General features: G+C 42.3%; 2 protein-coding genes across 2 annotated transcripts; one reads left to right on the top strand and one right to left on the bottom strand.

The window, feature by feature from the left end:
- Nucleotides 1–984: 984 nt before the first annotated feature.
- Nucleotides 985–4,091, bottom strand: zmat2 (zinc finger, matrin-type 2). The gene is made up of 6 exons (XM_073479976.1): nucleotides 3,932–4,091; nucleotides 3,116–3,215; nucleotides 2,575–2,698; nucleotides 2,390–2,463; nucleotides 2,156–2,301; nucleotides 985–2,047 (listed from the first exon to the last, which is right to left on the bottom strand). Exons 1-6 carry the CDS (start codon nucleotides 3,947–3,949, stop codon nucleotides 1,904–1,906), a joined length of 606 nt encoding a protein of 201 aa, XP_073336077.1. The 5' UTR covers nucleotides 3,950–4,091; the 3' UTR covers nucleotides 985–1,903.
- An 898-nt stretch (nucleotides 4,092–4,989) lies between these two features.
- slbp2 (stem-loop binding protein 2) lies at nucleotides 4,990–9,958 on the top strand. Its single transcript, XM_073479975.1, has 9 exons — nucleotides 4,990–5,096; nucleotides 6,890–7,048; nucleotides 7,302–7,382; nucleotides 7,479–7,559; nucleotides 7,646–7,789; nucleotides 8,024–8,194; nucleotides 8,545–8,707; nucleotides 8,841–8,970; nucleotides 9,059–9,958. Exons 1-9 carry the CDS (start codon nucleotides 5,044–5,046, stop codon nucleotides 9,121–9,123), a joined length of 1,047 nt encoding a protein of 348 aa, XP_073336076.1. The 5' UTR covers nucleotides 4,990–5,043; the 3' UTR covers nucleotides 9,124–9,958.
- Nucleotides 9,959–13,787: the final 3,829 nt, after the last annotated feature.

Here is a 13,787-nt window from a genome sequence, read left to right as displayed (position 1 = left end):
ATTACAAACTTCCTCTTCTTCTTCCTGTTCATCAAACTCAAGTTTCAAGTTGCAGCATCAGCCAACAACAGCACAACTTCTTTCACAACCAGAACAACAGCTGAAAGAAAACCAGTCTGGTTGCATCTCAGTTATATTATACATGCATGCAAACTAGAGCTGAAACAGTCAGTCAACTGAAACACAATGAACCGATGATTTTGAGTCATTTTCATGCAAAAATGTCAAATATTTGATGCCTACAGCTTCATAAATGTACGGTTGTGCTGCTGTTTTTGGTCTCAAATGACTTTAAACTGAATATTTTGTGTTTTGGATGGACAATACAAGACATTAGAAGAGGCCATCCTGTGCTTGGGGATGTTGTGAAGGGAATTTTTCAGTTTTTTGATGTTTATCAGTTATTCCTTCTACTTGAGGGAGTACAAGATACCGGGCTCATCGGGTCCTTATAGAAACCAAAGTGAGAGCTGTATCCGTTCCATCCACACAAAGTCAAAGTCCCCTGACACTGATTGCGTTTGTGATTTGCATGGACAGGATGTCAAGGTGCAACTAGTGGAAGAAGAACGTCTGGTTTTGAGGGCCTCGGATCACTTCACCATGCAGACATGGTTCTGTTGGCTCCATCGGACCGTGACCTTCTTCTTCCCACGGAGGAGCAGTTTGCAGCTGATCTGGTTTCATTATTTTACATCCGTTACAAATCAACATTTACTTAATAGTGATACGCTAAAACAAAAATCTTGTATATTACCAGTGTCAGTGTTGATGTCATTTATCCGTTTCATAAAACACAGAATCGATTCGTGAATAGTTGTGATGAGACTTCGCTCACGTTTATATTTTAAACACCGACCTCGTCTCCTGCTGGTGAATGTACTGTATGTCATTTGAGTGCCACTTTTCTCCTCCAACCTGTTTTGGTGATGCGTTCACTGACACAACCAGCGTCGAGCAGCTGATAAATTGGAGAACGACCAATTAGAAAGAAAAATCAGTGTGTTTATTACAATCTGAATTTCTCCAACAAACTGTATCCTGATACAACAGACAAGTTCTGACACGTCAACAATAAAACTAACTACTGCAGTTGGTTGAGCTTTTCTTTCTTCTTGACCTCAAAAGTAAAAGATTTAACAGGTTAAAATTCAATTTGAGGATTTCATAATTCAGTTCTTCTTATCAGAAACTCTTAAGTACTTTTAATTTCTCCCGATTCATGTCCAACGTAGACGCTTAAATTCTTGAAATCCAAAATTTAGTTTTCGACCAACTACAATTGTATTTTTGATTCAGACAAGAATCTTTCTTAACTTAACTTATTTAAATGTATTTTTGTATGAAAAGCTAAAACAGTTTCCTCTCGTGTTTTTAATTAATAACTTGCATGACCTTTAACGTGTCGCAGTCAGACTTCTTACCAACATCAAGGAAACTTTTGCAGCTTTTTTGGTCTCATTTTTGTCCATCGTCCCCGCCATTTTTAAGCTTTTCGTTCAGCAGCTTTGCGTCGGACTGAAAACTGAACCTTTACATTAAAATCCAAACCAAAAGCCCTGTCTGACTGTCTAACCTGTGACCTGCTGTGTTTATTGAAGAAAAAAAAAACTTTTTCTGACAGGAAGCTGCTGAATTAAATCTCATCAGAACTGACAGAGTGATGGATGAAACTACCGAAATAAGAGCCTGGTCGTAGATATAAAAGAAAGAATTTTCTCCGGTTTTACAGTCTGAACCCGGTCTGTGGAATAATGTCTGCAGGCTGCAGCAGGACTCCTCCTTCCAGTGTTTACAGTCTCATTCTGGTCCGAAACTCCAGCATACGGAGGGGGGCGGAGCGTAAACCAGTTTCCTGTCCTGGTGCGTGGTGGTCCTCATGGTGATGTCAAGCTGCAGAGTGTCAGTGACTCTTCTTGGATGAGCCAAAGCCTGAAAAACCCATCACAGCTGCCATCTCATCGTCCTCCTCAAAGTCCACGTCGTCCTCTGCCCGACGCTTCCTCTCCTTCTGCTTCTCCTTCTTGTAGGCCTTCGCCTTCTCCTCCTGAGGAAAAAACAAAAACAGGAAACGTTTCAATGGTTAATCATGAAAACAACACTCAGAGCATCATAACTTCTTGTCCAGCAGGCAGCGTGTCCCCTCCCTCCTCACCTCCTCCCGCAGCTCCTTCATGCGCTCCTCAAAGTCGTACTCCTTCTGCTTCTCCTCCATCTTCTTCTTGTTCACCTCGAAACGTTTCTTCACCTGATCCAGAGACGAGCGCTCGACCCGCATCGACATCCCCAGGTTCCTCTGATCTGCTCACACACACAGAGTGTTACACACACTTGTATACCGACAGTAAACTAGTTTATCATCACAGTGACTTCATCGATGTAAACTCACGTTTCTTCCCGTTGATGTGATCCAGGAAGTTGATGGAGTCTTTCACGACACAGTCACAGACGTTGCAGTAATAACTGGAAGAGAAGACAACAGCCAATCAGAACAAGGCTAAAAGTTAAGATGTCAAACAGTGACGTCAAATCTGGTGACAGCATCAGATTCAGTAAGCATAAAACTCTTCGTACCCGCCCATCTCAGCCTGAGGAGTGGTCTTTGTGATGACGATGGTCTTCCCCAGTTTGGACTCCAGGTCCACCTTGTAGTCTCTGTGACGCAGGAGGTCCCGCTTGACTGGCGGAGCGACTTTCCCTGAGAGAGCGAGAAGAAATCTGTCAGTCAATGGAGAAAACTACTAATGATTATAAATTAAACAATGTTCATTTTCCATTTCCACAACTGTTGTTTTGATTTCTCCGACGTGAGGATTCAGGCTTAATCAACTGTTTTAGTTCTAAACTTTGGAGTGACACAACATTTGTTGTTTGTTGTTCGTTTTTGAAAGACAATAGTTAATGTACACAAGGAAATATTTGATGTAAATGTTTGTTTTCCCTTAATTTGCTATAAGAGACAAAAAAAGGGGGAAGAAGAGTTGAGGACAGAAAGACAAGAAGTATGACGCCGGAAAAAACAGACATTTTAACAAATCATGGCACATCTACTTCCTCTCAATTAACCATTTCCTGTAAGATCGATGCAACATTTCTATACGTTTTATCTTCTCACCATCTCTCCTCTCTCTGTCTCTCTCCTCAGCCAGTCGTTTCTGAGCAAGATTTTCATACTCGTCTTTGTCCCACTTCCGACGGAAGTCATTCTTACTGGACTAGAAGACGAAAAAGAAAACAAAGAGTCAGGAGAAAGTTTTAATTAAACATAAACATGTCACGTCATACAAAAAACCCAGCAATTGACAGTGTAAATAATAGTTGCAGCCGTATGTAACAGGATTTTATTTTGTCAACTTTCAACTTATACTTCCTAACTATACTATACACTTTATGTACATGCAGTATGATCTTGCTCTGTTTTATGTCTTGATAGCAGGCATTTGTCAACACAGATGGAAAAAAGTATATTTAATCTGAAATGTGAGCTTTCTGTTAATGTGATTGTGATGATGGCGCTTTTATTCTGGAGGTATATGGCCGGAAATCTCATTGTTGTAGGTGCTAGCGGAACACAGGCTAACATGTAGCAGCGTTTCATTGTATTTCAACGATGTTGGCGGACAAAAATAAACAAAAATAACAGTCAAGTGTTCAATAAGGCAGCATAATAACGTGAAGAAAACGTCGGCAAAATTGAAATAAAACCGGAAATTTGTACTTTGTTTTGATTGGACCAAGTTGGCTAGCTAGTCAGTTAGCTGCTAGCTAACGAGTCGGCGCTTGAGACGGTTTTTAAACACGTTAAACAGATTCAGTCTCCGCCGTTAGCATCTCTGTTAAACAAACACATCATGGCTGCAATTAAAGTCGCGAAACAATCGAGTATTTGTACATTTTTAACACAAAAACCGAGCTCAGATAAGGAACTTACCCCACTGCCTGACGCCATCTTGTTTACGCAGTCACAGAATACGGCTGTCGTAAAATCAGAGTTGGTCTTTAACGAGTGAACAGCGCCGCCTGCTGGAGCGGAGAGGAGCGACAGGGAGGAAACAGGCTCACCGACTATCAGCTCAGGAAGACGATGTGTTTTTATCTTCTCTGCAATAAACAGAAAGGCCAACTAACAACAATAATCTCACAGAAACAACAATGTTATATATTATATTATATTATATACAACAATGTTGCAGAATGACTGAAATCAGACTATTTTAAAAGCTTAACCTGTAACCTGAGAATTTTAAGAAAGAAAGAAAGAAAGAAAGAAAGAAAGAAAGAAAGAAAGAAAGAAAAAGAAAGAAAGAAAGAAAGCAAAGTGAAGAAAGTGGAAAAGTAGAGAATAATGAAAATGTACCAGGGTATTCCCCACAAAAAGACAAAAACATAAAAACATAAAGCAAATCTAATCATTTAATAAAAAATAATGACTGAAACAAACACTATGAACGTGTTTAAATGATGCAAAATACTAATAATAATAAATCAAAATAAATAATAATAAATCAAAATAATGCACACTGTAGATACTGTGTTTATTTTCCAGGTACTTTTCCATTTTCTGCTATTTCAGCCCATATCTTTCATTTTTCATGTAGAATATCTGATTAACTGTGAACAACATCAACATCTTTTCCTCCATTACAAGTAAACTACTGCAGTCAAAACCTTAAGAAAGGCAGCCAACAACAAAAGCAGCAGCATTAAAATATAGGTTACTTCATTCAGGCCCTGAATCTCCCTGGAAGAAGAAAACAGTACTTTTGATATAAGCCACTTCAGCTTAAGTATTTTAAAGCATGTACAACTTCTCTCTCACTGATAAAACAGCAGGCTTGTAGTCTACACTTGAGTCATGAGGTTACTGACCATCACCTGCCCACCTTCTCACCGGGCCGGATGCGGGTGCCCAGGTGAAGCGTGCGTCGGCTGCAGCAGGCCCCGCCCCCTCCCCCTCAGGTGCGGCTCATTAAAAAGCTGTGAAAGCGGAACAATGGCGTCTGTCCGTCTGAAGCGAAGGCGCCAAACTCAAACTGCAAAAAAATGTCAACCAGCGGAGTGGAAACGGCAGCTCAGAGCCCGCTGCTCTCCTCCAGGTAACAACAGCCAGGAAGACACTAGATATTCAACATTTTATCTACGCAACCCGGGTCACCTGTCCCGACAAATACCCGGGATACACGCGCATATCTAGTTTTGAAATGAAAGCGTCTTTTCCAGCAGGGGTACCGACTCTCTGGACATATTCTGTCCGTCCAGGTGAATCTAGAGGACGGATGACAAAGATTATCTGTTGTTCAGGTGTCACCATGTGTTCACACTCGCAGTCATTAAACTTTACAAGCTGCAGAAGGTGAGTTGTTAAGTGCCTGCAGGCAGAACTGAGGGCTGTAAAACACCCCAAACACGTTTACAGGGTTAAAAAAATAAAAGTCTTCATAATGTCATTTGTGAGATTGATTTAAATAGATGCAGGGCAAAATATGTAATGTTTGTGGTTAAAATATACCAAATGAAGAAGTCTAACATGCCTCTAAAGTGCACAAATAACTAAATGTAAAATACTAAAATGATTAAACGGACGCATCAGGTTAAATGGTGGAGGTAAACGTCACACTTCCTGTGGCTGCCTTTCAAAGTAAAAGCGGTCCCGCCAGAACAGGAAGTGCCTGAGAAGTGTTTTAATAAAGCTTTTATTTAAATCTATAATAAATGAGTCTACACATTAAGGTGCATACAGTCATTCAAAGTATGAAGTTTGTGGAAATGATCAGTTTGCATCTAAAATGTTTGAAGAACTCTAAAGTGTCTGATGTCCTGATAAATGAGTGATGATCTGAAGGTTTAAAGGTTACATATTCACACAAACAGCAAAATGTTTACACTCGATATATATTTACTTATATAAGTCGTCTGAAACAGGACGTGTAGCTTATTATATGTACTTTTCTCAGATTTATATCCATAATAAATGTCTGTTAAAAATCAGAGACTGAAATTATAATGGAAAAATCTGGATATGATAGACTTTCACAATAAGTGTTACAAGAAAATGACATGTGGTTAAATAATGTCTTTGATCCTGTAAACTCTTGAGATAACCTTAAATTTAAACCCACTGAAAAAAACCTGTTTTCTATATTTTTAATCAGCTCATCAGACATTTTACTGTGACATCAGAGCTCATCTGACTGTTTATGAACTGAATGCATCATTTTAAAACTGTCTGCTGTCTTTAATTCACACTCTCAATGTCCAAAATCAGTGGTGGAAAGAAATCTACTGCACTTAAGTTTAAATAAATAAATGAATAATCAAAGTCTTTATACTTTTATACTTAGATAAGGTTTTGAAGGCAGGACTTTATTTGTAGAAGAGCACTTTCACAATGTGGTATTGGCACATCCTTTTGTAAGTAAAGGATCTGAATACTACTTCCAGTAAACTTCTAGCTTGTCAGGAGTAACTTTCCATGTTTACTTTACGACTCCCACAGCAGCGACTACAGCTGGAACATCTTGATATCAAATGAAGAAGTGACTGTTCAGGAAGTTTGTTGTTATGACTCAACAGCCTTTGATTCAACTTAATACTTTAATGATTTTATTGAGTTTGTTTTTCAAACTCATGATGACTTTGAACTAATTACCAAACCTCATTTCAGTTGGCTCTTGTTTAAGTCTGCAGAGAAACCTTTTTAAGTTGAACCAGATTTAAATGTTTTCATGTACCATTTGTATTTTTCCAGATGTGAGTAGCTCCTCTATTTACATATTTAGTCTGCATGCTGTCCTGCTTGAGTCTAAACACACTACAGTGTGTACTGTGGATATGACACTTGTTTATCATTATGAACAGATGTCATGTTGATGTTGTTTGTTGTCCTCAGCTTATGTTTCAGCCCGTGGTCGTGTGTTTGTGTGAAGGGCTGGTCGGCGGCTGTGTGGAACGGCCTCCCCGACCCGCTGCTGGCTGTCGCCTCTGGATGCTCCGCCCCTGAGCCGTGGCTCCTCCCTGGCTGCAGCTCCGTCTACGACAGCCTGGTCAGGTGAGAAACACACCTGGAGACGCAAGCACAGGATCTTCTATCAAGATCAGGAAGCTGCTGAGAGACTTTTACTAAAGAAGTTTGTGAAACGTGTTCTCATTCGTACATTTAATATCAGATACTTTAAGACTTTTACTGAGACTGCGGTGAGACATGACTCGTATACGAGCTCCAGACGAGATTAAAATCACTGACCAGAGATCGTTCTCTACCTCCGAACACTCATTGATTTCTGATAACTTCTTCTTCACAGTAACGTCTCTCCGATCCCGTCTCCTCCTCCTGCCAGCGGCCTGCGAGGAAGAGAGAGAGCTGCCAGCAACAAACCTCGCAGGTTCAACAACTGACTTCATTTTCAGATCTGTAACTATATTCAGATGATGACGTCATTGATCCTGTTCCCCGTCTGTCGGTCTCGGTCTTCCCTCAGGTCGTCCATCCTCGAGCGCTGCATCCTCAAAGTGTCGACCAGCAGTGTGGCTGTGGGGACCGACGATCTGGACAATAAGAGGTCAGTACACTCTGAAAACTGCTGCTCAGCTGAACCTTTCTCTCCTGTCTGGTCCCTGTCCTCTCGTGACTCCCATGTCCTCGCAGGCCTCCCCTCGGTCGCTGCTACCCCCGCCTCCCGGACCCGGCAAACACAGAGACCAACGCTGCGGTTCTGAAGCGGCGGCAGAAACAGATCCAATACGGCAAGAACACCAGCGGATACCAGAACTACCTGCAGCAAATCCCCAGGTGAGAAAACACAGCTGAGTCTGAATACACAAAGTCTGAGTAAAAGTTCTTAGAGTCATAACCGAGTCAAATGTGAACACGAGGACATGAAATACACACGTACGTTCATGGGTACACTGCAACTGCTAATGGCAACTTTGGCAAAATATAAAAGAATGCAGGTCCAAAAGAACCAGCAGATACTCAGTAAATGAGGTGTGTCTGCGTTTTAAACTCTGATCTCTCTTTCTTCAGACACCTGCGGGATCCTAAGCTCCACCCGTCCACTCCCAACAAGTACAGGAAGTACAGTCGGCGCTCCTGGGACATGCAGGTGCGTCTGTGGAGGCGAGCGCTGCACCTGTGGGACCCTCCGACCGACACCCAGCCGGACACCGCCGACACACAGGACCCAGTGGAGCAACTGTAGGTGGAAGCAATGCAACAAAGCTGGAGATGTTTCTTCTGCTGTTTCTTCTTCTGCTGTTTCTTCTTCTTCTTTTGTTTCTTCTTCTGGCTCTTCTTCTGCTGGCTCTTATTCATTCTACTTATCCAGATTATTGCAATATAAAACTTGGAGAAACTTGTGGTTTTGCCTAAACAATGGTCAAAAGTTGTAATTTTTCTAATTGTTTCATACTTTTCTACACAATACAAACCACTGTCGGTGGTGCACTTCTTGTGTCATCAGTTCTTTAGTAAAAGTTTCTCTGCAGCTTTGTGAAAAACTCTGAAAATTATACTCTGAACCAGATTTCATGAGGACATTTTTGCAGGCAGAACCAACTGGCGAAGATGAACTCTGACCTTTGTGAGGATGGAGGAGACAAGCAGAGAGAGAAGGAGACTCCAGCAGCCTCCAAAGCCTCCTCTGTGTCTCCTCTGTCGGATGTGACGTCGCTGGAGCTGCCTGGACCCTGGAACAGTCCACCCTCACAGGTAACACCGCAAAACTTAACAATCAATGCACTTAATGACCAGTTTGTCTTCAGTTTTATTAATTTTTATGGGTTCATTTGCGATGTTCTGTCTATAGACCTTGCTCAGTTTTTATCTCGTTTCTCCTCATCAGGAGCTGGAGGGAAGCCACCGGCCTCTTCGTCCTCCCCCCGGCCTGAGCCACTCCTTCAGGAGTCAGCTGCCCACCAACGACAACATGACCGACTGGCTCCGCGTCCTGCTGGAGGCCGACGACGCCCGAGGTGAGGTCACAGGTCAGGTGTTACCATGACAATACAATAGCTTGTTTGCACAGATTTCATCTCACTGTTCCTGTTTTTTTCTTTTTAGACTTCGGCTCTGATGACCAGCAGGTTCCTGTTTTTTCCGACCAGCTCTTGTGGAATCCGTACTGATCATCACCGAGTCCCATCTGTCCGAAACACACAAGGTTCAGTCGTCTGTCAGCGTCTTTAACTCCTCACTCATCATCTTCATCATGGAAACTTGACCTCATCGTCTGGACCTTGATTAGTTGATCCTGAATGTGTCGGAGTAACGTGTGTGTGTGTGTGGTTTCCAGTGTCCATTTGTCTTTTTAAGATAACGACAGCAGGGATGTGATTAGTCTTTTGATCGGAGTTACATCCACCCCTCCAGGATCTCTTCTGGGAGGAGTGCTGAGAGGAAGCACCCTCCTCTCTCCTTCAGCCCTGGAAATGTCTGCGTTTTCCCGGCTGCTCTTGAACGCATCACAGGTCTGACAGCTGAACACTTTGACCCTGAGCATGGTACCATAGTGTGCACTTTATATATTTATGTTGAACGTCATCAGATGGAGCACTTCTTCTCACCTGCATCATGTTTTATTTTGAACCCGCACTGGAGGAAAAGCTGCTAATTATTTGTACTTGAAGTCACTTTATTTTGTCTGTTCATCTCATTTTGTTTGTCACTTAATTGCCTCTCTGGAGGCTGTTTGTTGTTGTTGTCTTTGGTCCACCATCACCTTCATGCTCTGCTGTCTGTCTGAATCAGGCTCCAGCTCCTCCTCTCTCTCTCTACCTCCATGTTTTTTCTCAAAAACAAAAAATCCTGATTAATGGAGGAGAAAAGGCTGTCGCTTTGTGTTGTGAGATTTCTTTTTACTTTTTGTGTTTCTCAATTTTGTCGTTTTTGTGCTGCTTGAAATTCAAGAGCAACGCTGAAAGATGTGATTAATAAAGATGTAAATAAAGTGTTATAAATTCAGACTGAGCTACTCATTGATATTTTTTCATTTTAAATATTTAAAGTTGTTTATGTGGCATTTATCACAGTGAATAAACTATTATTCATTTTGTTAATAAATATTTCATGAGTAATATAGTTTGTCATTTTTATTTGATATAAGTAGATGTTTTTTTTCAGCAGACTCAAATTTACAAGATATTTAACCTTTCTGTCCCAAACCAATATTAGAAATTTAAAGTAATTAAAGATGGTGTAGAGGAGGAAGTATTCAGATCCTTTACTGAAGTAAAAGTACTTTTAATTATACGTTAAAAAAAAATACTGTTACAAGTCAAAGTCCTGGATTGAAAATGTTACTTAAATAAAAGAAGCTGTAAGTGTCATCAGGGAAATGTAAAGTATACAAAGTAAAAGTACTCAATGCAGTAAAATGTCCGATATATATAACATGAGATTATGATGACTCGTGTATTCATGTAAAAGGATTTTATTGTTGTTGTTGAGGTGGAGCTCATTTTGAACCAATGACTATTTTCACTCTGGATCAATCTGCTGATTGTCTCCATTAATCGATCGATTGATTGTTTTGTAAAAAGTCTGAAAGGAACGAGAAATGTGGCCACAATGACCCGAAGTGACACCTTCACTATGTTTGTTTAGTCCAAACCTCATCATTATCACACATACAATCATATTATTAAAATAATTGATTAATTGTCAAGTATTAGTAGGAAAAAACCCTCAAAATGTTCTGATGTCAGCCTCTTAAATGTGAATATGTTCTGGTTTCTTCTCTCCTCTGTGACAGTAAACTGAATATCTTTGACATCTGAGGCTTCATCTTGAGCCAGTTTATAGATCAAACAACTAATTGATTAATCAAGAAAATAATCAGCAGATTAATCGACAATGAAAATAACCGTTAGTCGCAGCCTTAACTGGAAAAATGAAATGTTTTATATGAAAAATGACATGAGCCAATTAATTTATTGCCAATCGACTTATTGATCAATCGATTTTTGAGTGTCAGCTGTTTAATTCATAAGAAAGGGTAATTTTATAAGCTGTTGTGTAAAAAAAATCTTAATGTTTTCGTGGCCTGCCTTGAATTTGTACTTGAGTAAATGTACTTAGTTACACTGTAATGATTGGAGGAGCGGGCTGGAGTACATGTGAGGTTATCTGGGCTGATGATGGGGAGGATGAAGGAGTCTCCTCCGTCCACACGGTGCTGCTGCTGCTGCTGCTGCTGCTGCTGCTGCAGCCTGAAACGACGCTAAATCACCAGTTTGTGTGCATTTGTCCTTTAACCGCAGCGCTCACACGCTCCTCTCCTGAACATCTGGATAATAAAAAAAATAACAACAGCAGTAAATGACTTGACACGGGCCACATCAGACCCCGCAGATCTGGCTGCTGTAAACAAGCCGCTGTGAACAGGCTCTGAACTACAACTCCCATGATGCTTCACCACTTCACGGCTTATTCTCACATTTGCTGATTTTTTTTTAATTTTTTTTTTTTTAAAATCTACTCCTGTTATATTTCTGCTCTGAGAACGGGCTGTTTGCGGGAGCGAGGGTGAGATAAAGATGAAATATAACGCGTGTACGCGGCAGGTGCTGGTGGGGAGGTGTAGCGCCGCCCCTCCTCCTCCCGCCTGGCACCGTAAATGTTATTTATGAATGCCTGCCGCTCACGGGCGTGTGCACGCAGATCCTCTATTATTATGTTTTTAATAATATCGACACACCGGACATTGATCGTAGCCGATGTTTAAGCGTGCCCCGGACCCTGCGGTGCCCGCTGTGTGCGGTTAAATCCAGACTTTTAATTCATTGTGGTCGGTTTTCGGTGCTGACAGCGGCGGCGGCGGCGGCGGCAGGCGGCAGGCGGAGCGGCGCGTTCTGCTCTTTAATAATACTGGGTCAATACACCGAGCAGCGCCGCTGCATCCACCGGAGCAGCTTCGCCCCCGTCACCTGGAGGTGCTGTCCGACCAAAAAGGTAAGCGGTGCCCGGCCACGGCTGCGAGTGAGCAAAGAGGGAGAAAAAAAAAAAAGCCCGTTTGTTTGGTTGGTTTCGCTGTCTGTGGTCGCTCGCTGGTCCCGGGGTTGATCCATCCCGCAGCATCCCGCCGTGTTTTCCTCCTCTCACGCTGCTCCGGAGAGCTCACAGGCCGGCCAGACGTGATCATCACCACCGCTATTTTTTTTTATTATTGTTCGCCCCGCAGATTCTGGCTGTGAATTAGCCTGCGAGGGTTTTTATTCAGAAGTAACCTCTCTCAGCAAAAGGCTGGAGGAGGGACGACAGACGAGCACATCCCTCTCGGATATGCAGCGGGTTTGTTTGTGAGACCGCCGCGGCTAACGCTGCTAGCTAACGCTGCTAGCTAACGCAGCTAGCTAACGCTGCTAGCTAACGCTGCTAGCTAGCTAGCGCTGGGCAGGTCAGCTAGCTACCGTCAGCTAGCTGCTGCCCCTGGATGCAGCCAGGCGGCCAGCGTAGCTCCCCTATTAGCCCCGCAGACCCGCGGAGCAGACCGGCCCGAGCCCCCGGAGTCGGCGAGGCTGTGCGGGAGGCACAATCTTCAACCGGCCGATTTGTTTCAGTGAGCAAAATGGCTGAATTTATTGTGCCGACCTTGAAAGTAATAACGAGATGACATATTATTTATAGCGAGCTAACTGTGCAGGTGATGTTGGGCTGCACGGCGGCGCGTAGCTCGCTCGGAGACGTAACCGGCTGCATTTATAACGCGACAATGTGAATTATTTTTATTTTTCCGCGCTGACTTTATGTCCAGATCTCATTATGACATTCCCGCACTTATTCCACACTCGAATGGGAATACCACTGTATATGTGTGTTAGCATCCCTCATTGAAAACAATGGGATCTGTTAGCCACGAGCTAGCAGCAAGCCGGAGATGCCCAGCGGCCTCAGTCAGTCCGGCATCAGAGAGGCGGCTCTGCTCAGGCTGCACAATGGCCTCCGCTGCCAGGGACAGCCTGTCATCACCAAACACTGAGTGCCATTATTTAACCACAACAAACCACGTGTTTTAACTCGAGCCCGATTAACGCTGCGGCTCCAGCCACATCAAAATAAGGAGGGTGCGGGATCAGGGTCTGGACTGTTTGTGGCCCCTGACCTCATTTGTACCAGGAGCCAAAATTCTCGTGACTCCATCAGTAATACAAGCTGATGCAGTGCCAGACTTTACTGAGCGAGACATTCAAGATGTTTAAAAGGATATTATATTAAGCCTAGTCTGTATTACAGATGTATAAAAATAAAAATAGAGAACTGAAATTGTGAGTCTATTCATAGGTTAGGTTAGCAACAGAGAAACAAACCGGCTATTTTGATACTCGATTATTTCTCAGTTTTTCAGGATGAAGTATGAAACATTTCAGCCTCTCAGATGTGTTGATCTTGTTTTTTCTTATCTTCATGATAATACAATGAATCTCTTTGGGTTTTAGGACCGTTGGCTACACAAAACTCACAATGTGAAGATGTCACCTTTTTGGCTTTGAGAAATTACAATTTCATTTTTATCTCCCAATTTAATAGAGAATTTAGAAAATGGTCATCATTGTCATTACTACCGCAATGATGTTCAGAGCTGAAATGACCAGCTGAATCATCAGCTAGTCCATGGAAAGAGATTTAATACATTATTTTAATCGTTTAGTCTCATTTAGTTTTTAAGGTGCCTAACAACAGTCGAGGCGTTGGCTCCTCCAACGTCCCAGATTTCCTGCTCTTCTCACTCTATCATCTAAATTGGATGTCTGAGGGATTTTCGCTGTTGGTCCAGCAAAATAACACATCTGTG

The sequence above is a fragment of the Pagrus major genome, chromosome 13, assembly GCF_040436345.1.
Source record: "Pagrus major chromosome 13, Pma_NU_1.0".
Taxonomy (NCBI): domain Eukaryota; kingdom Metazoa; phylum Chordata; class Actinopteri; order Spariformes; family Sparidae; genus Pagrus; species Pagrus major.
Note: the sequence above shows the minus strand (reverse complement) of the source record. Positions and strands in the feature narration are given on the sequence as shown.